Below are 25051 nucleotides of genomic sequence, written 5' to 3'. Positions count from 1 at the left end.
TGGGGCTGCTTGGCATGACTGCAAGAGGGTATCACTCAGCTTAGCTGGAGATGAAAGAGTAGCTGAGGAATGGGAGCAAAGGAAAACAGACTCTGAAGCCTCACTGTCCTGTGAATTGTGCCCAAGGCCGTGCGACTTGTGATTAGACTGGATCCGTCACAGAGTAGGGAACCTAGTACCATATGCAGGAAATGCACAGTGACTGTTTCCAGTGGCAGTGAAGAGTAAGCAGGAGAGAGCCAGAGTGGGAAAGGACACATGCCAAACTAGGGAGGTATAGGGAAGCATGAACAGGTGTACTGTGACCACAAAGGGTGGTACCCAGAATGGCTGCAGCGTGAGTATACATGATGAAAGACTGTGATAAACTGAAAACGGACCCAGAGTTTCTAGTTTGGAAGATGAGAGATCGAATGGCATTGTCTGGAGTCATGGAAAATCCTGTTACTGAGCAGTTCTATCTTGTCCATGGGTGGTTTCCTCTCGCATGGGGTAGGATTCGTACAAGAGGAGTGGCAAAGCAACAAGTGGATGCTTAGACCGTATGGCTGGAAAGGCTCCTGCCAGTTTAGGATTAAGTAACTGTGTGATCAATTGAAAAGTTCTGGAACGGACCAGTCACCTGCGTGTGTCACAGAGGCATATACATCTAACCTTGGGAACCTGTCCTTTTGCTTGTCTGTCCCTTTCGTTACCATACCCCACTTTCAGGTATCATCAGTCCGCTGACATTCACTGGCCATATGCCTGTCCCTTGTCCGTCCATCTCAGGCCTTCATTTCTTCCTTTGTTCCCTTGATGCACTTCGCACTCCACATATGCACTTCTAAGTTCCTGAACAGATTACTTCTTGCTCCCCTACCACCATCACCCCTGCGTCTGCCCCCAGGGCTTCCCACCCTCCACTGACCAGTGTTGTTGTTCAAGCCAGCTTATCCCTGTCAGTGTCCTGTGTATTGATTCATGGCACAGCCCTCTTTGTTTCCAGAGATCATTATAATGGAAAATCTCATTATTGAAAAATGGGTATGAGTTGATTATATCAGGGGCCTTGGTTGTTTTTATAAATTTATAAAAAATTAAAGGAGACCCTAGTAAAATGAGCACATCCTAGATTATTGTAAAATCAGAAATTATGTTTGACCACATCTCTCCAAAACATATAATGCAGTGCACACCATGGAGATTAGTGACCACTTGATAACAATGACAGGGGAAATTGAGATCGTTTGTTCTTCTTCCCAGTTTTAGTGCTGTCTCCAGGGATGGGAATGGTTTCTTTTGTTTGTGCAACACCATTCCCACAGTAGGAACTCAGCAAATATTAGTAGTTTTGATGTGTCTAAACTGCTGTATTTGCCCACTTAGCTACATGTATTGACAATTTACTATCAATTCTATTAAAATGATACCCATCTATAATATGGCCTTACTTGCTTTTCTTACTTTCCTTAGAATAATTTGAAATTCAAAGTAGACAGAACATAATTTTTCATTCAGCAAATGTTTATTGAATGCCTATCAAGTGCTGGGCCTTCCCAGAAAGAATAAGCCATGGTTTCTGTCTACCAGGAGCACCAAGTTTAGGGAATAAATTCACTTTTATATAAATTAATCACACTGTTAGAGAATGGATGAACAAGTTGAGAGAGATTCAAGTTCTGTGGCATCATGGGGGGGCGGGGGGGAGGTACTTAATCTGATTAGAACAGGAGAGACTTCCCCGAAGAGGGCCTTTTGTGGAGAACAGGAAGGAACATAGTGGTGTTGAGAGGTGTGATCATATTTAGGTGGCTAGAGAACAGGGTCACAACACTGCATGCTGAGGGCAGGGGACATGCACAGTAGAGAGCACCCTCCCTTACATCCCTGTCAGTGCCTAGCCAAGTTGTTTGACCTTCATCCCACTGTGAGAACCCACGGGAAGTGTAGAAGCAGCTATGTGGTCTAATATGGAGGAGAGGGGCACCTGAGTGGCTCAGTTGGTTAAGCGACTGCCTTCGGCTCAGGTCATGATCCTGGAGTCCCGGGATCGAGTCCCACATCGGGCTCCCTGCTCAGCAGGGAGTCTGCTTCTCCCTCTGACCCTCTTCCCTCTCGTGCTATCTCTCATTCTCTCTCTCTCTCAAATAAATAAAATCTTTTAAAAAAATAATAAAAAAAAAAAAAAGAATGGAGGAGAGCTGAAGGCAGGGAGAGACCATTCATCTGCCTGACCTGTTCTAGTCTCGCAGCAGGGAACCATGCCCTTAAGGACCTGGCATTTTAGTTGAGAGGAGAGAGAATTTAAATACATATATATAGCGTATATGTCAGATTTTCAGAGGTGCGAGGGAAAAAAAAATAAGGCCAGGATAGAAGAATGAATTGCTGAGTAAATAAAAGGGGATGTGATCTCAGGTGTGGGCAGACCATGTAAAGTCAGGAGCAAGGAGGAAGGATTTTCAGGGATGGGGGAGGCAAGAAACAGAGCTAAGAAGTCCCAAACTGGGCCTGGCTGAGAGCTTTATCATTCAAAACAGAATCTGGGTCTTACACAGTTGAACACTATCCAAGAACATGAAAAAAGGGATGTTCCCAAAGACCAGCAGGTCAAAATTGTCTAAAGTGGGCACTTTGCACAAGTAGGGTATAAATGTCTTAAACTGGAGCTTAAACTGAGCTGCTTGATTTTTGAGGGGACTTATAAACTGTTAGGTTTATAAGCAGAATAGCTTGTGGAAAGAGGATGAGCCCATTGGCTCACACTGACCAGTGTCTGTGGTCTCCTCCCCAGCCCTGGCCATGGGTCTCTGTGTCGCCATGATCGCCTTTGTCCGCCTGCCCAGCCTCAAGGTGTCCTGCCTGCTTCTCTCAGGGCTTCTAATCTACGACGTCTTTTGGGTAAGTGTCTGTTTCCCTGAAGCCACCACTCTTGTGTTTAATTGGAGCATTCATTCCTGAAAGTTCTTAACTATATAAGTATCCAAATGCTGGCTGGGCATTTGGGTGAGTACCTCCTGCCTAAGATCATTCCCTCTAGTCCTGAACTGTACATGTTAAAAGTGAGCAGGCATCTGTCCATGCCTTTGTTTGTTGAGACGTGTTAAACAGTACGTGTGTGTCTCTCGGGGTGAGGGAGAGAGCAGGCAGACAAGATTCTCTGCCCTGGGAGCAAAGATTTTCTTTCACTTCCGAGCTTACAGCCAAAAAAGCTTGATGTTGCAGTATTCTGAGACTTTGCTCTTAAGAACAAGGAGGGCTGATGCTGAAGTCAGGTTGCTTCCACCTTCCTCTGTTAAAGACGTCTCTCTGTTCGGCATTTGGTAGGTGTTTTTCTCTGCCTACATCTTCAATAGCAATGTCATGGTGAAGGTGGCCACGCAACCGGCTGACAATCCCCTTGACGTTCTATCCCGGAAGCTCCACCTGGGGCCCAATGTTGGGCGCGATGTTCCTCGCCTGTCCCTGCCTGGAAAACTGGTCTTCCCAAGGTAGGACCGGCATGTCGGGCTCATGTTGTGACAGTGAACACACTGTCTCCCTGTGCCTCTGTGTTCGAACCTTGATTAGCCTTTGTCATCAACATTCTTATCCTAGCCTGGGAAAGGGTTGTGAGTCATCCTCTCCCTTTTACAAATGAAGAAGAGAATATTGATTTGACTTGGAAAGATTTATCATTAAATGATACAGGTGTTTTATTATTAATGTTATCAAACAATGGTATGTTACTACTGTTACCATATTTTAGAGTTGGCTGGAGGAAATCAACAGGAGAATCTGGATCTTTTTTACTTCTAAAACATTTGTAAAAATATGTCTTAATGCTAAAATTATACAATTGCTGATGATACAATCTTGGAAAAAATTGTGTTGCTTTAATATCGATGTCTGGTAGTAGTCAGGTGCTTGTTTAAAGTCACAGCAGCAAATGTGTGACAAATACTGAATTGCTTGATATTTCTGGAGGTGGCAGTACTTAAACAGATGACTTTAGCAGTCACTTTAGGGGTGCTCTCCTGAAGCAGTGAGGGGCCTGGTTGAATACGTCTGTTGCCAGTACTCTTGTGGCTTGTAATCTCTAAACTCTTAAAAACTAGTGTTGTTTCACCTCTAGAGATTTCCATCTCCCATTCAGGTAAGTCCACCTTCTTAAAAAGCTGACAGACGACTCTGCACAGGAGGAGGAGAAATGGGATTGGTGAGGGTGGCATCCCTGACCTATGACACTGCATTCCAGCTCCACTGGCAGTCACTTCTCTATGTTGGGCATTGGGGACATCGTGATGCCTGGACTCCTGTTGTGCTTTGTCCTTCGTTATGACAACTACAAAAAACAAGCCAACGGTGACTCCTGCGGTGCCTCGGGACCCGCCAATATCTCCGGACGCATGCAGAAGGTCTCCTACTTTCACTGCACCCTCATTGGATACTTTGTAGGTAAGAGAGAGCCGGAGAGCCTTGTCCTCCAAGCCCTGGAGTTAAATCAGATCTTCCAGCTGCAGACACTAGATGGAAGGAGAGCAGTAACTCTGTTTGCTGTTGTCGACCGCCACAGAGAAAGAATAACAGTGGCCCATGAAATGACAGATGCTGTCTGTGCTTGTCAACCCAGTTCCCTGTCCAGCAGCACGTCCAAAGAACACTGTGGGAAGATGTTTTAACAATGATCTAACCAGTCTGTCACCTCTAACCTCAGACTCTCCCTGGGCCAGTTTTTCTCTAGCCAGCTCACTTCTATACAGGCAGGGAGAGACCCACGTAATGGGGCTATAGGAATAGTGGGAACCTGTCTGCACCCCCAGTGGCTACAGCAGGGTGGTTCATTTCAGCACTCAGGCTCAAGAGACCGGTGGCGCGAGTGGCGTTAGCCCCGTTGCAGAGTAGAGGAGGCTGAGGCTCGGAGAGGTGAAGCACAACGACCCAGGTGACACCGCTTGCAGAAGCAGCATAGTCAGAACTTGACCCCAGCTCTTTTGCCTCTGAGTCCAGCATTACCTACTATGTGAGACAGGAGGACCAGGCACAGGCACACTCAGAGCAGAGTGAGGGCTTGGGCCGCTCACCGGTCCTTGGAATTTTAAGACTTTCAAAGCTGTGCTGCTCCACGCTGGGCAGAGATCACAAGCTGGGCCTCTCACTGGGCATCCCACTGGACGGCAGGCGTCACAGGAGAGCTGTCTGATCAAGACCCTGGCAGGCAGCAGCCAGATAGCAGGCTCTCCTCTCTGAGGGCTGACACCTTGGTGTTGCTCACGAATGCGTCTCCCTTCATAGGTCTGCTCACTGCAACCGTGGCGTCCCGCATTCACCGAGCGGCCCAGCCCGCCCTTCTCTATTTGGTGCCATTCACCTTATTGCCGCTCCTCACGATGGCCTATTTAAAGGTGAGAGAAGCAGTTAGAAACCTGTGAAAGCAGTAACTTGGCATTGACCCTGGACTTGGGTATGTATTCTCCTTGCCAGAGGTGGGTCTGCCCCCGGAGCTCTTGACCTTGATGGTGGGTCGGTGAGTCTTTGCTCACCTGGTATTAGCAACTTCTTCCAGCCTGTTGCAGCCACTGGCAGAAAATGCTAGGGAGTTAGACTACTATGCCTCCCAGTGATGGGTGAACTAACTGAAATCCCTAGAGCCCAGCTACAGAGACTTCCCTTAAAAGCAGCACCATATTGTCACCTAATAGTTTTTTTAATACTCAGCATTAAAATTTGGAGATATTGGGCCCCTGGGGGGCTCAGTTGATTAAGCGACTGCCTTCAGCTCAGGTCATGATCCCAGGGTCCTGGAATCGAGTCCCACATCGGGTTCCCCCTGCTCTTCGGGGAGCCTGCTTCTCCCTCTGCCTGCCACTACCCCTGCTTGTGCTGTCAGATAATAAAATCTTAAAAAAAAAAAAAATTGGGAGATATTTAAGAAATATATGATTATAGCTAGACTTGAAGCATTACCTGATTTACAAGATTTGTATTATCCCCGTTTTATAGAGGAGGAAGCAGAGAGGTAAACTAACTTGGCTTTAGCATCTCACCCATAAATGATAGAACTCACACCCTTCTTTGCTAGAGGGGCCTAAGAGCTTTTTTAGTGAGTTCTTCAAGGAATGGTGGGTTACTTTTCAGTGAGTAAAATTTGAATGTTCTTTGATTCTCCACAGAAGCTGTCTAATCTGAGATCTAGAATCAGAAAGGACTCATAGATGTGTGTGGCTCATGTTTAAATCCATAACTTAGTAAAGTTCCTTCTTCCCCAGGGTGACCTTCGGCGAATGTGGTCTGAGCCATTCCACTCCAAGTCCAGCAGCTCCCGATTCCTGGAAGTATGATGGATCCCAGAGAGTGACCAGAATGGCCATCTGAGTCCTTTTCTGTCAACGCGTGGTTTTGTTTCCTCTTAGAGCTGGCCTGGTACTTGGAGATGTACCTGTATAAGGAACTGACGTGTGACTGGATTTTGCGTTTGCAGGGAGCTTGTTTGCAGGAGCGAGGTGCTGGAGCCCTGCTTGGTTCTTTCTCTTCCTGCCGTTGTAGAGGCGGATCCCCTCCTGAAGTGACAGGCCCTCCCCAGCGCTCCTTCCTCCCCCGTTTTTATGAACCTGCACCAGACTGTTACCTGTGGGGGTTGGAGATATGACTGTTTAAAACTGACCACGGCGAGGAGTCGTTCTCTACCTTTTGAACACTAAAAGGATGAAAAATATTAGCAAACCGAAGTTTCTTCAGTGAACCCTCAAGAACTTTGGGACCAGTTTCCTATGGGGGACTCCGTTTCAGAGAACTGAGACAGAAGAGCTTCTGTCGTTATATTCTTTCCTTTTTCTGGATTTATTAAATATTTTCTGTGGTGTGAAGTGACTTATTAAATCCACAGACATTGAGTGACTTCTTACAACATACACAAGAATTTGTTGTAATGAGTTCATGTCCACCCAGATGTTGTGTTGGCAGTGAACAAGGGCACGGTTTTTATACATACACACACGCACACATCAATATATATGAATAAACAAGAATTAAAACCTGCTAAGATCATGCTGTGTAGCAGACAGGGACTTGCTGTAATTTTTAGCATGTAGAGCAGTTTACTCCGGCTTCCTTGTATATGGATACGCTGCTGTCTCTCCCCTCCACAACTGAACGTGCAGTTAAAAACCAGTATAGTATTCGTACTGATATACTCATGGACTTCCGGGGGCTCTCGTTTGGTTTTGATCAGTGTAGCCAATTAGGGATGAAAAGTTCAAACTTTTTGGCCCTTTTGTTTTGTTTTTACAGGCTTCTCCCTTGCAGGGTTTTTAGTAGTTTCTTCTTGAACCAATGCATGTAATATAGCAGCAGGTGTCTTTGTGCTTTCTGATCATAGTAATGTACTACTTGTAAATACATTTTTCTATTTTCTATTGTTTTTGTATTTTTTTTTTTTTGGCCTTTTGTTTCATTGGTGTGCTGTATTTTCCATGCCCTCACTCCTTGAAGAAAAAAAAAGGAAAAAGCAACATGATCCTGTCCTTGCTGTTGTGATTATAGTCTTGGTTTACCTGTGGTGACAACTGGGTATTGGGGACAAATGTCCGATGCCCCTCTGAGCTGGGCCCTACATTCCAGGCACAGCAAGCTGCTCTGTCCCCTTAGAATTTGACCGTGTGCTGTGGTCTTTGCTGGAGAGCCAGCGTTCTGGTATAACTAGTCTGATCATGTCAGCTTGCTTTTGTCTCAGCAGCCCTGGCCTGATAAAAAATGGCCCATTGTAGAGGCTGAGAGAAGCCTGGCTACCTGACAGCAGAGGTGGGAGAAAGGCCCACATGTCCCGCTCTCTCCCTTCAGCAGGTGACCTGCCTCTGCTTTGACCTGTGCAATGAACTGGTGTGCTGTGCTTCCCCATGGACAGAGCTCATAGGCAGTGCGTGTCGCGCGGTCATGAGGTCATAAAGCGATCAGGAGGGTGCGTTCCTCTGTTGTGTCTTCAAATTCTGCTGAGGGCTGTTTTTGTTTTTTGTTGTTTTGTTGGTTTTGTTTTTGTTTTTTAATAAATGACTCCTTTCTAGCCTTTGTCACCTCATCTTCACTTTTGGTTGTTGGTACCACACAGAGCTCCCGTCACCTCCTACCTGCTCTGCCTGTTCCAGAAGATGGATGGGAAGACCCTGTCTGTCTCCAGACAAGGTCACCTGTGGCTCTGGTTCATTTCAGTCCTAGAGATGTCAAAGAACTGAAGCTTCCATTGTCCACAGAACTCAAAACAACCTCTGGATTTGGTGAAGACCAAAGGTACACTTGTTTGCTCGCCGCTTATCAGCTGTTCTTCCTTAGCCCTCCAGGATGCTAATGGCTAATTAAAAGGGGCAGGGGCTGGGGAACTCTTCCAAAATGACTCCATTTAAGGGTAAGTGCCAATAATGGTTAGAAGTATTGTGGCAGTTGGTCATTTTGATTTTTCTAATCTTTTCATAAAAAAACTAAATTCCAGACAAAAGGAAGATAATTTTTTGTCATCCTTGTTCCTGTGCAGGTTTGGGGGGGGAAATATCCTCATGAGTCTCCTGGATGTAATTTGGATCCCTAGCTGCTAGTCCTCAAAGTCCTTAAAACTTTGGCAGAGGAACCACAAATACTCCTTTTGTTTTAAATTAACCACAGAGGACACATCAGAGTTTCCCCTGGTTCTGGAAGTAGTGCTGTTGTGGAGGTTGGGGGGAGCGGGGTGCTGCTTTTACAGCACAAGATTTCGGTCTTTCCTTACAGTCTTCTCCCCTCCCCTGCCTGATACAGATTTATGTCATCTTTTTTTTATTTTCCTGGTTTCTCAGATGCTCTGAGTTCTGCAGTTTTCTAAGAAGTCTTTGCATTAGGCAAGGAATGTTGACAGAGTTCTAGCACAGACCGCCTTCCTTCCTCACTGGTCCGGGGCTCTTCCTCCTCTGAAGAGACTGAATGCTGCAACTCTCACTCATAGTAACTTTATTCTAATTTGAGCTAATGAGAATAGGACAACAAAGTTTATCCAAAGCCTAGTATGTTCCATTACTGTTATTACAGCTTCTGCTTTTCTGAATAAGATAGCAACACAATTCCTTGTGTAGGGACAGTTCAAACCAGAACTGGAGGGCTTGGGAGGGGGTAGGCTACCATCTGAATCACCTTTGTAGCATGCCGGCACAAGCCTTGGTTAGACAGGTAAGTTATGTTACCCGTAAGAAAAACAAAAGACTAGTTCTCTGTGAGGGTGAAGGGAAGGGAGTTCTGTTTTGTCAATAAAGTGTCAAAAATAGAATCTGTCGTGTCTGCATAGCAGCTCTCACGTTACTGCTAACCAGATCCAGTGTTGTATGTAGACATTTGTGTTTGGTAAAGGCCAACATTTACGTCAGAGCCTTGGAATGTAGCCGTTTTGTATATACATGAAGCACACTCATCAAGAATGTCAACTGCAATTCTTCTCCATAGAAGCAGGGCAGACAGTAGAGGCTCAGACCTCTGGTCTAACAGTGCATACTGGCCTGGACAGCCTCCTCCCTTCACTCACACTGCTTTGGCAATTTCCAACAATGAAATCACTTCAAGAACATGGCTTTTAACACAGGTGGCAGCCTTGCCCCGGAGTCTCTATGATAAGTCCTGCAGATCTGGCCGTAGAACTCAGGCTTCTTCCCTCCTCAGGGACGGATAAGCCAGGTAAGAGGTTTTTTACCCAGAAATTATTTCTATTCCTGTGCAATGTATAGACTGCTTCCTGTTTGTAAGACTGAATGAACACTTCTTCAGGTTCGGACTCTTAACTCCTCATGTGTATGGAGCCTCTCCCAGAACAGTACTTGGCCTACTCCTCCTCGCAGCAGTGTGTCAGCCATAATTTGTTTCCTCCTCATCTCCCTTGGAATTCAAAGCCCTTTCCCATCCATTGGTGGTAATTTTAGAGTTGTTTCATCTTAAGCTGTGTCAGGCACTGGGTGCTCCGGGGAACAAAACCAAACAGCTGATCCCTACTCCAGTGGCCCGTTGCAGGGGTGCTTTACCACGCTGGACGTGTGGGGAACGTGGTGCCCATACACGAGGTCATTCAGCAACACAGCACTGAGTTCAAGAGAGTGTCAACCTGAAATTGTCAGGAGGCAATAATTAAGCACAACTACTTATTTGGGATCAAAGAGTTGCAATTTGGGGTACACAGATTCGGGTAGCAATCCACATAGTGTCCCACTAGGGAGCAAAAACCAGGGTTTGGGGTTTTTTTTTTTTTTAAGACCATCTATATTTACAGGGTATTCTGATTGGTGGAGTCAGAAGACTAATCTTGGCTGAACATAATTGGTTGCTAAGGCTGTCTCTGAAAGCAAAAGTCTGTTACTGTAGGAAGTTGCAGATCCGTGCAGAGTTTTTGGGAGGATCTGTGGTTTAGCCCAGTTCAAAAATTATGGTTCCATCCAGTAAGGACGTGCATAAGGCCCACCTCCTTAATGGCCTCCCAGCTTTTAAAACCCCTTGACATAAGTGATTTTATTCCACCTTTGACAAGTGGAATCTAGAGCTTTTGGTCCGTGACTCTGGGCTTTTCCTGTAAATAGCAAAGGCACAGCTGGGAATGCTCGTTCGTAGGACTGGATCCACCCGACTGACAAAGTGGAAAGCAGGGCTATAAATGCTTTTTCCTGCACCATGGTGCAGGAGAAGCCTGGTGCTCCTGACCAAATGTATAAACTACAGCTGAAAGAAGCACCGAGCACATTATCTCTATGTAGCATGGTTTAGAAATCTTACTAAGAGCCAGCAGTTCAGTTGTGGAAATCCTCACTTTATGTAGTGCTTTCTCACAGTGATCACTTTTGTGTGCTATAGAGCTCTTAGGTATTTATTAAAAATTCATGTGGCCGACTCAGGCTTAGTTTATGGCTCCTCTGATTTGGATGCTGCCTAGTCATTTAAGTTCCAAGAAGTCTAGCCCCTGTCAAGTAGGAACTGTGTAACTTGCCACTGGTTTGCAAGTGAACAGTGTTCCTGAGAGGTCCTGAAATAGAGGAATCCGTGAGCTTGCTCCAGCTCCCCCAGAGTCCTGGGATTCTCACTAGATCCGAAGAAGACAGAGGAAACAGAACCAGTTAGGAGAGGAAATAAGGCTTGAGACCAGGAGGTGGGAAATCTGCCAAGCAGCGGGCTTTTGCCTTGTGAGGAATGAAAGAGAGGAAGTGGGTGTCCAGAGGACAAAGAGATGGAGGGGGGGCAGCAAGGTGGCCATGTGCCAGCATTCTGGCCTCGGGATTCTGAATGCCAGTTCCTTTGCCTTGCCAAACACTCTTGCTCCAGGCAAGTTACCTAGCCACCTTCTAATGAGACTGTTCACTCAACCTGCCTGGACTTTCTGAGATGCGTAGCACTTGTAATCTAACTTTTAGCCTGGGTGGTTGAAACTTTTCCACTGAAGACCGTGGATTTCCTCACTCTTCCAATTGGTGGTGTAGCTTGCTTGTTTGGGGTGTTTCTGCAGGTTTATAGTAGCACATCCTGGGGCAGCTGGGCCCAGCTTTAACAGGCTTCCTGGGGAGAGCAGACACCTCATTTCAAAAGAGGCTAAGGACTTGCTCATGTGGGAAGGAGCACCCCTGGCCTCTGAGATAACAAAGCACTGTTTGGATAAGTCATGGTCTTGCTAGCTTGACAGTGGTAGAAAGAGTGTCACCCTCCCCAAGGCTGTTGGCAGGTTTGACCAGAGCCCCAGGCCTGCCCAGAAGGCTGGGGAATGGAGAAACACCTTTCCCCCACTCCGCTGCCCCGCTCCTTTCAACAGCCACAGGGGCAAATCAGGTCCTGTGCCACTGGATGTCCCCTAGTGGGTCTCCCTGCTGCCATCCGGTCCGGCTTTTACCATGGTCTTCAAGAAGCTGATCCGCCAGCAGGCCCCCCTGCTAGGTGGCTGGGACGAACCTGCTGCCGCCCCGCATGCAGAGGATGGGGACTGAAAGGTGATGCCACAGCTTTTGACCTGAACAATTGCCAAAACAGAGAAAGGAAAGACAGGAGGAGAAGAGTTCTGGTTTAGTCAGTAGAGCAGCTAAAGAACTGGGACGTCTTAAAGATAGAAATGTACATTCCCCAAGGCTTTCAATACCAAGATGATCTCAATAGTGAGAGGTAGGAAAATGACTCCCACATCAGCAGTTAGCCTCACAAGGCCACATGTGGCCTGCAGTTAGTGATAAAGCCCCTCTGAGCCTTGGGAATAAAGGTGCCTTATTTAGAACCAAATGAATACTAGGCACTTCTCTGGTCTGTTGAGTTTTGATGTACTCCACACAATCTACCAGTCTTCATGGAGTTAGAATGCAATTAAAATTACCAGATTTAAACAGGTAGACATGCTTTGATTATCGAAATGACCACAGCTTCTATAAATGCTTCCAGTTCATCACTGAGGAAACTGGTTCTCTTTCTACTGTTGAGGGGTGAAGGGAGGGCTGGCACTTGAATCCTAGTCTGGGTTTTCAAAAATAGAGTGGATTCTGCATAGATAATAGGATCTTTACCATAAAACCAGGCCAGTCCAGGGTCTTGACATTTTCCTGTGCGTACTGAAGGACTTGGTACAAAGCAGGGATGATGGGTGAGCGCGTGTAGCAGTTTTCCACATCTGCAAGTTCTGGGATGTCCGGGCAGGACCCAGCGGTGAGCCTCGCCCTGGTTAAGTTTAAGGAGTGGCCTCCTTGAGCCATTCTCTATGAGGTCAATGTAGGCCTTAATTTTTTGCAGCCTGGACTGAGCAGAATGCTCCCAACAGAAACGTGATGTGTCCTCAGCACAGAACACAGAGGCGCTTACAAGAGGCCACTTACTTATTCTTTGCAGTAATTCAGTTGGGATAGGTTCTGCCTGATATGTCCTTAACATCTTGGCCACCTAAGGCCAAGGGTATCAACCTCTAACCGGATTCTGCAAACAGACCAATGGTGATGTTTTTGTTTTTGTGGGTTTTTTTCCGTAATAAACGCTACCTATGCCTTCTTTTACTTCATGTACTTTAGAGTCCTGCTGCTTGTTTTGAGGGAAAAGTTAACCACTCCAGTTATTGTGGGCTTGTATTAGTTCCCAAATCTGTAGGCTTTTCTTGAACAGCCTTGGAACAAAAGATTCAGTGGGCCAAACTCCCAGTCTGTTTTAAAATAAAGAGCAGTGTCATTCTGAGCCACTTGGCTGAAGTCAGTCCACGAGATAGAAGAGGGACAAGAGCCAGAGTCAGTAGAAAGTAAGGGCGGGGCCGCGGGGGTGGCTCCATCGTTGAGCATCTGCCTTCGGCTCAGGTCATGATGCTGGGGTCTTGGGATCGAGCCTCGCATCGGGCTCCCTGCTCAGTGGGGAGCCTGCTTCTCCCTCTCCCACTCCCCCTGCTTGTGTTCCCACTCTCACTGTGTCTCTGTCAAATAAATAAATAAAATCTTTAAAAAAAAAAAAAGTAGATTCAGCAAAGCATTTGGAAAATTATTCTCAGGGACAAGGTGGGGAAGTCAGGGCTGAGGTATCATTGACGAAGTAGATTAATAACTTGTTAAATGACCCTGTTCCAAATAAGCAAAGGAATGGCCCTGCAGTAACTGAGAGGAGCAGCCCTGGCCTTTGTCCTCAGCCCCACCCAGTATTTCCCTTGACAGTGTGGCTGAGGACATGACTGCCAGGCTTAACAAATTGGAGGAGGACCTGAAGCAAGGAGAAAACACAACCATGATCCATGATCAGAACGCTAGGACGCATAGTTAAATCCAACACGGGGAATTTTGATGGGGAGAGCCTTGGCAAATGATAGCCACACACCAGTCATCAGGACCACCTCACAAGAGTCCTCTGAGGTGAGGGCCATTACTGTCACCAGTTTTACAGAGGAACTCACCAGGCCTCCAAGATCACTCCTGTACTTACTCTCCAACTCAGAAGTACAGATAGTCACCACCCTCCGAAAATACAGCTGAGTCATTAGACACTCCGTGATGGCTGACTGACCAACTAGCCCCAAAACATTTTAAATCTAACCACTGCCCAAAGCAAGTAATGATTGTTGCAACCACCTCTGCCCTGGTCTTCCCAAATCCAGTGCATAGTCCATGTTTGTGGGCCAAAATAGTAATCACCTCATATTTTTAATAAAACCTCATGATACAGGCAAGGCTGATTTTTTTTTAAATCCATTTTATATACCAGAAAAAGAAGTTTTAAGGTCAATTTGCCTCAGATCTTCCTGTCTCCTTGCCCAGCTTATCAGAAGGTAATCACACCCAGGTGTTGTAGATGTGACTTGTGTGGCTTAAATAAAAGGGGGAGAGGGGTGTCTATAAACCAGAGGACTGTGCAGCCTCCTGCTGGAGGTGAGGGACCACCAACCCTATTAGGCAGGGAAGAGTTGGAGTTTGGGCTGCCTGGGCCATTCTGACTCAGCTGCTGTCCAGAGGCATATGCAGAGACCTTCCTCCCAGGAATGTTGTGGCAGTGTGGACTACTACTGACTAATAAGAGTATGGTCTTGTACACAGGAGTCCCTAGGAAGGAGGGGCCAGGACCAAACAAAAAAAATCTCTTTGAGGCATCTGAAGCAACCAGATTTTAATGTTAAAATTATGAATCCCCCATTGCTGTCTTTAAAACAAAACAACAAACCATAAAAATAAATGAAAACAACTCAGTTGCTGTTCTGATCTCCAGCAATGATGGGCTATAATTCAAGCCAATCCTCCTGCTATAAATAACTTTAAAATATAAAGTGTCTTTTACAAAGCAATGAAGAAGCTTCTACTTCTAATGGTGGAAGAGCTTCTGTTCATCCAACCCTCCCACAAATGACAACTATAAATTCTCAACAAAATGAAGAAAACTACCTTAAGACAGTGAAGAGCAACCAAACTCAAGAGAAACTGGACAGGAGTTGACAGCTGGAAGGAAATGTCACTGAGTGAGTTCCCATTTTTATGGCTTTTTGCCTGAGGACAGGCCCCAGTTGCCACCATGTAGGGTAGTTAAAACCTGGATTGAAACCTGCAATCTTAGCTTCAATAACCAAAGGAAACGGTTTAGAATGACCCCAGCACCTTAAAAATCCAGAAAGGAGATTAAAAATCCCAGAAAGGAGAGAGAGCGCTCCCCAGGTTCTGTGTATAAACTGCCTAAATCTTTAATTTCTAAATACACACTTATAGAGCAGACTCCAAGCAGCCACCTAAAACAACTAAAAAGAAATAATCAACTGCTGCCCACCACAGAGGAATCAAAGTTTTAAAGTCTGAATTCGGCCAAGTTAAGTGCCTGTTTCAAAAATATTCTTCAGCAGAATCTCTACAATGTATTATTCACAATATCTAGGATATAATTCAAAATTATTACACATAATGAAAAACAGAAAAACGTCGTCCATACCAAAGAGAAAAAGTAATTAATGGAAACTGACTTGGAGATGACCCAGATGTTAAAATTAACATCCAGGATTTTAAAATCAACTATTATAATGATGCCAAAGAATATAAGGGAAAATAAGCTTATAATGAATGCACACATAGGAATTATCAGCAGAGCAAAAGTAATGGACCAAATAAAATTCTAAAACTGAAGAATATAATACCTGAAGTAAATTCAATAAGTGGGATTAACAGCACACTGTAGGTGACATGTTAAAGGATCATTAAGCTTGAAAAAAAAGCAGGGGCTGGGAAACACTTTTCTGCAAAGGCTCATAGTACTAGCGGCTTTGAAGGCCAAAAGTCCATTACAACTACTCATTTCTGCCACTGCAGTGTGAAAGCAACTATAGTAAATGAATAGGATAAACAAATTTGGCCTGGACTGATCCAGTTTCTTAACTCTGAAAAAGAGCAATAGACATCTAATCTAAAGAACAGAGAGGAAAAATACCTATTCCTCTGAAGCTGTTCCAAAAAAGAGAAACTCTATGAGGCCAGCATTACCTTGATCCCAAAACCAGACAAGAACCCCCACCAAAAAGAATTACAGACCAATATTCCTGATGAACATGGATGCAAAAATTCTCACCAAAATACTAACCAGTAGGATCCAACAGTACATTAAAAGGATTATTCACCACAACCAAGTGTGATTTATTCCTGGGCTGCAAGGTTGGTTCAACATCTGCAAATCAATGTGATTTACTACATAAATAAAAGAAAGAACAAGAACCATAGGAGCCTCTTAAAAGATTCAGAAAACATTTAACAAAGCATCCTTTCTTGATTAAAACTCTTTACAGTGAAGGGATAGAGGGTAAATACCTCAATATCATAAAAGCCATCTATGAAAAACACACAGTGAATACCATTCTCAATGGGGAAAAACTGAGAGCTTTTCCCCTAAGGTCAGGAACACGGCAGGGATGTCCACTATCACCACTGCTATTCAACATAGTACTAGAAGTCCTAGCCTCAGCAATCAGGCAACAAAAAGAAATAAAAGGCATCTGAATCGGCAAAGAAGTAGTCAAACTCTCACTCTTTGCAGATGACATGATATTCTATGTGGAAAACCCAAAAGACTCCACACCAAAATTGCTAGAACTCATACAGGAATTCAGTAAAGTGCCAGGATATAAAATCAATGCACAGAATTCAGTTACATTTCTATACACCAACAATGAGACAGAGGAAAGAGAAATTAAGAAGTCGATCCCATTTACAATTGCACCCAAAACCGTAAGATACCTAGGAATAAATCTAACCAAGGAAGCAAAGAATGTGTACTCAGAAAACTATAGAATACTCATGAAAGAAATTGAGGAAGACACAAAGAAATGGGAAAAGGTTCCATGCTCATGGATTGGAAGAACAAATATCGTGAAAATGTCTAGGCTGCCCAGAGCAATCTACACATTTAAGGCAATCCCTATCAAAATACCATCCACTTTTTTCAAAAAAATGGAACAAATAATCCTAAAATTTGTATGGAACCAGAAAAGACCCTGAATAGCCAGAAGAATGTTGAAAAAGAAAACCAAAGCTGGTGGCATCACAATTCCAGACTTCAGGCTCTATTACAAAGCTACAATCATCAAGACAGTATGGTACTGGCACAAAAACAGACACATAGATCAATGGAACAGAATAGAGAGCCCAGAAATGGACCCTCAACTCTACGGTCAACTAATCTTCGACAAAGCAGGAAAGAATGTCCAGTGGAAAAAAGACAGTCTCTTCAACAAATGGTGTTGGGGAAATTGGACAGCCACATGCAGAAGAATGAAACTGGACCATTTCCTTACACCACACACACAAATAGACTCAAAATGGATGAAAGGCCTAAATGTGAGAGAGGAATCCATCAAAATCCTAGAGGAGAACACAGGCAGCAACCTCTTTGACCTCAGCTGCAGCAACTTCTTCCTAGAAACATTGCCACCAAAGGCAAGGGAAGCAAGGGCAAAAATGAACTTTTGGGACTTAATCAAGATAAAAAGCTTTTGCACAGCAAAGGAAACAGTCAACAAAACCAAAAGACAACCGACAGAATGGGAGAAGATATTTGCAAATGACATATCAGATAAAGGCCTAGTATCCAAAATTTATAAAGAACTTACCAAACTCAACACCCAAAGAACAAATAATCCAGTCAAGAAATGGGCAGAAGACATGAGCAGACATTTCTCCAAAGAAGACATCCAAATGACCAAAAGACACATGAAAAAGTGCTCAACATCACTTGGCATCAGGGAAATACAAATCAAAACCAAAATGAAATATTACCTCACACCAGTCAGAATGGCTAAAATTAACCACTCAGGAAACAACAGATGTTGGCCAGGATCTCTCCTAACACTGTTGGTGGGAATGCAAGCTGGTGCATCACTCTGGAAAACAGTATGGAGTTTCCTCAAAAAGTTGAAAATAGAGCTACCCTACCACCCAGCAATTGCACTACTGGGTATTTACCCCAAGGATACAAATGTAGTGATCTGAAGGGGCACATGCACCCCGATGTTTATAGCAGCAATGTCCGTAATAGCCAAACTATGGAAAGAGCCAAGATGTCCATCAACAGATGAATGGATAAAGAAGATGTGGTGTATATACACAATGGACATCATGCAGCCATCAAAAAAAACCTGAAATCTTGCCGTTTGCAACGACGTGGATGGAACTAGAGGGAATTATGCTAAGCGAAATAAGTCAATCAGAGAAAGACAAGTATCATGATCTCACTGATATGAGGAATTTGAGAAACAAGACAGAGGATCATAGGGGAAGGGAGGGAAAAATGAAGCAAAATGAAACCAGAGAAGGAGACAAACCATTAGAGACTCAATCATAGAGAACAAACTGAGGGTTGCTGGAGTGGAGGGGGGTGGGAGGGATGGGGTGGCTGGGTGATGGACACTGGGGAGGGTATGTGTTGTGGTGAGCACTGTGAATTGTGTAAGACTGATGAATCACAGACCTGTACCCCTGAAACAAATACATTATATGTTAATAAAATTTTTTAATTAAAAAATAAAAGACAGCAATGTGACAAAAAAAAAAAAAAAAAAAAAACACCCAAGAAAGAAAGCTGTACCCAAGGACTTCATTGTCAAGTTGCTGGAAACTAAAAATAGAAAATCATGATGGGAACAAAAATGACACATTACATTTAAAAAAATTCAATTATATGAAATACTGCAAGCTTCTCATCAGAAGTCACAGTGACTAGAAGACAATGGGATAATCTCTTTAAACGTATGAAAATAAAACATGTCAACCCAGAATTCTATTACCAAGAGGAAATATTCTTGAAAACGCAGGTGAAATATCGACATTTTCAGATAAAAGGAGTCAGCAGCAGCAGACCTGCATTACAGGAATTACTAAAAGAAGTTCTTCAGGTCAAGGGAAATGAGATCAAATGGGAATTCAGATTTACAGGAATTCAGTCAGTCTAGTAATTTCAAAATGGTCTCCAGTGATCCTTTCTCTCTACTATTAATGTCCCCTATGTAGCCCCCTCCCCCATCATCAGGACTGGTCTGTTTGACCACCAGAATATGAAGTGATAGTGTAAGATTTCCAAAGCAAGGTCATTAAAGACACTAACATAGGCATAAATCTTCATGACTTTGGATTGAGCTTGAATTTTTGAGAAATAACACCTAAAATACACACAATCAAGGAAAACATAGGTAACTGGACTTCATCAATATTTGAAACATTTGTGCTTTTTTTTTTTTAAAGATTTTATTTATTTGACAGAGAGAGACACAGCGAGAGAGGAAACAAGCAGGGGGAGTGGGAGAGGGAGAAGCAGGCTTCCCGCGGAGCAGGGAGCCCGACGTGGGGCTCGATCCCAGGACCCTGGGGTCATGACCTGAGTCGAAGGCCAGACGCTTAACTGAGCCACCCAGGTGCCCCAGAACATTTGTGCTTTATTATTTTTTTTAAGATTTTATTTATTTATTTGACAGAGAACACAGCGAGAGAGGGAACACAAGCAGGGGGAGCGGGAGAGGGAGAAGCAGGCTTCCCACGGAGCAAGGAGCCGATGCGGGGCTCGATCCCAGGACCCTGGGATCATGACCTGCGCCGAAGGCAGACACTTAATGACTGAGCCACCGAGACACCCCAACATTTGTGCTTTAAAGACACAACCAATATTGTAAAAACACAGCCCAAGAAATTGGAGAAATTATTGTAAATCACAGATAAATGTTTAGTATCCAGAACATTTGAAGAACGCTTACAACCTGGAGAACAACTCAACCATAAAAAAAAAAAAATCCAAATACTCATGTGGGCAAAAGATTTGAATAGACATTTCTCCAAAGAAGATAAATAAATGGACAATAAGTTCATGAAAGGGTGCTCAACACCATTAATCATCAGGGGAATACAAATCAGTCATGAGATACCACTTCACATCCACTAGGATGACAATAAAAAATAAATAAAAACAGACAATAACAGCAAGGATGTGGAGAACTGGAACTCTCATACATTGCTAGTGGGACTATAAAATGGTGCAGCTGTTCTGGAGAACAGTTTGGCAGTTCCACAAAAAGTAAAACATGGAGTTGCCATATGATCTAGCAATTCCACTACTGGATATATACACAAGAGAATTTAAAAAATATATAGCCCCACAAAAACTTGTACACAAATGTTCACAGTAGCACTATTCATAATAGCCAAAAAAGGGAGATGACCCAAATGTTCAAATGGATAAACAAAATGAGTATCCATACAATGGAACATTATTTAGTAATAAAAAGGAATGAAGTGCTGACACAGAATACAACATGGATAAGCCTTGAAAACACTATGCTAAATAGAAGAAACCAGACACAAAAGGTCACATAAAATACTGTTTCATTTATATCAAAAGTCAAAAATAAGCAAATCCATAGGTACAGAAAGGAGATTGTTGGTTGCCAGGGGAAGAGTGAAATGGGAGTAACAGTTAATAGGTGCAGGGTTTCCTTTTAGGGTGATGAAAATATTCTGGAATTAAACCACAGTGGTGATTCCATAGCTTTGTGAATATACTAAAAATCCACTGAACTATTCACTTTAAAAGTGTGAATTTTAGGGACGGCTGGGTGGCTCAGTCAGTTAAGTGTCTGCCTTCGGCTCGGGTCATGATCCCAGGGTTCTGGGATCAAGTTCTGCAACAGGTTCCTTGCTCAGCGGGGAGCCTGCTTCTCCTTCTGCCTGCCATTCCCCCTGCTTGTGTTCTCTCTGACAAATAAAATCTTTTTTTCTAAAAAGTGTGAATTTTACAGTATGAGAATTATATCTCAATTTATAAAAACACACACACACACACACAAAAACCTTTCACTTCCATCTTTCTCAGAACATTCACACTGGGAGAAGTCAGATGCCATGTCATGAGAGCACTCAAGCAGCTTATGGAGAGGCCCATATGGCAAGTAACAGGTATCAATATGCTTTGATGTAAGAACGTAGAAGCAGATCTTCCAGCTTGAGGCACCCCTTCAAATGACTGCAGCCCTGGCCAATATTTTGACTGTAATCTCATAAGAAACTACAAGCCAGAATCACCCAGCTAAGCCAATTCTGATTCCTGCCTCACAGAACCTGTGGAATGTTTATTATTGTTTTAAGATATGAGGTAACTTGCAACAGGCACATGAAAAAGTGCTCAACATCGCTCGGCATCAGGGAAATCCAAATCAAAACCTCAATGAGATACCACCTCACACCCGTCAGAATGGCTAAAATTAACAAGTCAGGGAACGACAGATGTTGGCGGGGATGTGGAGAAAGGGGAACCCTCCTACACTGTTGGTGGGAATGCAAGCTGGTGCAACCCCTCTGGAAAACAGTATGGAGGTTCCTCAAACAGTTGAAATTAGAGCTACCATTCGATCCAGCAATTGCACTACTGGGTATTTACCCCAAAGATACAAATGTAGGGACCCGAAGGGGTACGTGCACCCCAATGTTTATAGCAGCAATGTCCACAATAGCCAAACTGTGGAAAGAGCCAAGATGTCCATCGACAGATGAATGGATAAAGAAGATGTGGTATATATACACAATGGAATATTATGCAGCCATCAAAAGGAATGAGATCTTGCCATTTGCAACAATGTGGATGGAGCTGGAGGGTGTTATGCTGAGTGAAATAAGTCAATCAGAGAAAGACATGTATCATATGACCTCACTGATATGAGGAATTCTTAATCTCAGGAACAAACTGAGGGTTGCTGGAGTGGTCGGGGGTAGGAGGGATGGGGTGGCTGGGTGATGGACATTGGAGAAGATGTGTGCTACGGTGAGCGCTGTGAATTGTGTAAGACTGTTGAATCAGATCTGTACCTCTGAAACAAATAACGCAACATATTTTAAGAAAAAAGAAAAAGAAGAAGATAGCAGGAGAGGAAGAATGAAGGGGAGTAAGTCAGAGGGGGAGACGAACCAGGAGAGATGATGGACTCTGAAAAACAAACTGAGGTTTCTGGAGGGGAGGAGGGTGGGGGGATGGGTTAGCCTGGTGATGGGTATTAAAGAGGGCACATTCTGCATGGAGCACTGGGTGTTATGAACAAACAATGAATCATGGAACACTACACCAAAACAAATTATGTAATATATGGTGATTAACATAACAATAAAAATATTTTAAAAAAAAGATATGAGGTAACTTGCTATGCAGCAATAGATAACTAATACAGTTGTCAATGGATTAAATATAAAAGACTTTTCTCTAAATTTCATTAATAAAATTTCATTTCATTAATATACCTATAACTGAGTGGAAAACTCAACATTGCATAGTGGGGTTTCTGATATATGAAGATCTAATACCTGTAACAACTACTACATAAAATATGGGTGATGGGTAAATGGACCTCTATGGTTGCAATATTTTTATATCTTTGAGAACTGGTAAAATATTAATAACTAGGCAGGTTGTGAAAAGTTAAGCATGTATATTGTAATCCCTAAAGCAAATACTTAAAAAATAATAAAATGCAAAAGGTATAACTAAAAAAGTCAATAAGAGGAATTAAAATGGAATACTAAAAACTATTTGATTAACTAAAAGAAATCAGGAAAAGAGAAACAAAATACAGATGGACAAATAGGAAACAAAGAGCAAAATAACCAACCTAAATCCAACCATATCAATAATTACATTAAATATTAATGAACTAAAAAAATATTAATAGACTGATAACCCATGTCTGACAAAAGCAATAAAGAGAAGATTAACCCTCGCACCTTAAACAACTAAAACATATAAAATATATGAAGCAACAGGTCTCAGGCAGACAACAGGCGGCACAGGACAGTGATCTTTGAGAGAAGGAAAACTAATGAAGTAAGCCCCACAACTGCCCCAAGTTACAATGTGTAGAGCGTTTCCAAACCATGGATCAGAGAGAACATATCAAAACAGAACCCAGAATTTCCTTGGAATGCCTAGAATTGTGGGATAGAGTAAAAGAAGAGAATTTCAGAGAGAAAGAGATCACTGAAGATCTGCTAATGTTCACCTTTGACTTTAGTACATATGTATGAGAAACTTGATAGTTTGATAGGCCAAAGAAAGAACTGGCAGAAAGGAGCAGGCAGAACAATCCACAGAGCTCACACATAGCCAGGAATATTTCATACTCTCAACACCAGAATAAAAAGACCTAACACATGACGCATCAATTAGAGTTCTTAGAAATTTGCCCCTCAATAGTAGGGGCAAATTAGCCATAGATGAAAGGACGTTCTGGATCCATCTAATAAAGCATAAAAGTAATCCCTGAAAAGATCCCAACTATTTCCAAGTAACTGTCACAGGACAAAGCTCAAGAATATTTAAAGGAATACAAATGATACTAAACATCCAACAGTGTAAATTACAGTGTCTGGAATCCAATAAAAATGACCAGGCATGTGAAGGAGCAGGAAAATATGACCCACAAAGGAGAGCAAAATCCATCAATAGGAACAGACCCAAGAATTATTTAGATGATAGAATTAGTAGATAAGAATGTTTAAAAAGTGGTTATATTCTATATATCCAAAAAAGTAAAGGAAACCATGAACAGGTTGAGAGAAAAAATGGAAGATATAAAGAAGACCTAAGCCAAAATTACAAAAATGAAAACTACAGTGTCTGAGATACAAAATACACTGATTGTGACGAACAGCACACTGGACATTGCAGAAGAAAAAATTAGTGACCTTGAATACAGCAATAGAAACTAACAACAACAACAACAATAAAAAAGATGGGGAAAACAGCATCAGTGAATTTTAAGACAACATTAAGTAGCTGAACATATGTGTAGTTAGAGTGTCAGGAGAAAGATGGAAAACAGAAAAAGATGGTAAAAATAAATAATGGCCAGGGGTGCCTGGGTAGCTCAGTCATTAAGTGTCTGCCTTCAGCTCAGGTCATGATCCCAGGGTCCTGGGATCGAGCCCCGCTTCAGGCTCCCTGCTCCGCAAGAAGCCTGCTTCTCCCTCTCCCACTCCCCCTGCTTGTGTTCCCTCTCTCGCTGTGTCTCTCTGTCAAATAAATAAAATCTTAAAAAAAAAATGAAGAAAGATCTTGAGGTGCCTGGGTAGCTCAGTAGGTTAAGCATCCGACTTTTGATCTTAGCTCAGGTCTTGATCTCAAGGTTGTGAGTTTGAGCCCTGTGTTGGGCTCCATGCTGGGCCTGGAGCTTACTTAAAAAAAAAAATGAAGAAAGATCTCAAATCAATAATAACTTACACCTTAAGGAACTAGAAAAAGAAGAGCAAGCTAAACACAAATGTAGCTTAATGAATAAAATAATAAAAATTAGAGAGGAGACAAAGTAGAAAATGGAAAAACAAAAAATCAATAAAACCAAAAGTTGGTTCTTTGAAAAGATGGGCAAAAGTGACAAAACCTTAGACTGACAAAGAGACAAATAATTAAATTGAAAATGAAAGTAAAGACATTCAATAATGACCTTACAGAAATAAAAAGGATTACAAGTGAATACTATGAAGAACTCCATGCCAACAAACTATATAGTCTGGAAAAAAATGGACAAATTCCTTAAAATATACAAATTACTTAAAACTGGCTCAAGAAATAGAAAATCTCAACAGACCTCTAACAAGTAAAGAGATTAAATAAGTAATGATAAAGCTCCCAACAAACAAAGATCTGGACCAGTTGGCTTCCCCAGTGAATTCTACTAAACGAAGAATTAACACCAATCCTCAAATTTTTCCAGAAATTGAAAAGAAGGGAACACTTCCTATCTCATTCTAAGAGGCCAGCATCACTCTGATACCAAAGCCAGTTAAAGACATCACAAGAAATTTGCAGACCGATATTCCTTATGAATATATATGCAAAAATTCTCAACAAAATATTAACAAATCAAACCCAACAGCACATTAAAAGGCTTATTCACCATGACCAAATGGGCCTCATAGCAGGAATGCAAGAGTGGTTCAACATAAGAAAATAAATGTAATACATCACATTACCAGAAGGAAAGAGGGGGGAAAACCCCCACATGATCATCTCCATTAGTGCAGAAAAGGCATTTGACAATTCAACACACTTTCATGATAAAAACTCTCAGAAACTAGAAATAGGGAGAAAATTTCTCAACATGATAAATGGT

The 25051-nt window shown here is 42.9% G+C and overlaps 1 protein-coding gene across 2 annotated transcripts in view; it reads left to right on the top strand.

The window, feature by feature from the left end:
* Positions 1-7376, top strand: part of SPPL3 (signal peptide peptidase like 3) — a 134831-nt gene extending 127455 nt beyond the window's left edge. For both annotated transcript variants that reach the window (XM_027577460.2, XM_027577461.2), the window contains exons 7-11: positions 2777-2883; positions 3310-3473; positions 4220-4419; positions 5257-5366; positions 6231-7376. In XM_027577460.2, coding sequence (XP_027433261.2) covers positions 2777-2883; positions 3310-3473; positions 4220-4419; positions 5257-5366; positions 6231-6302 — 653 coding nt within the window. In that variant the 3' untranslated portion in view covers positions 6303-7376. The remainder of the gene's footprint in view (positions 1-2776; positions 2884-3309; positions 3474-4219; positions 4420-5256; positions 5367-6230) is intronic.
* Positions 7377-25051: the final 17675 nt, after the last annotated feature.

The sequence above is a fragment of the Zalophus californianus genome, chromosome 14 (genome assembly GCF_009762305.2).
Source record: "Zalophus californianus isolate mZalCal1 chromosome 14, mZalCal1.pri.v2, whole genome shotgun sequence".
Taxonomy (NCBI): Eukaryota; Metazoa; Chordata; class Mammalia; order Carnivora; family Otariidae; genus Zalophus; species Zalophus californianus.
This window is presented reverse-complemented; position numbering and strand designations above follow the sequence as displayed.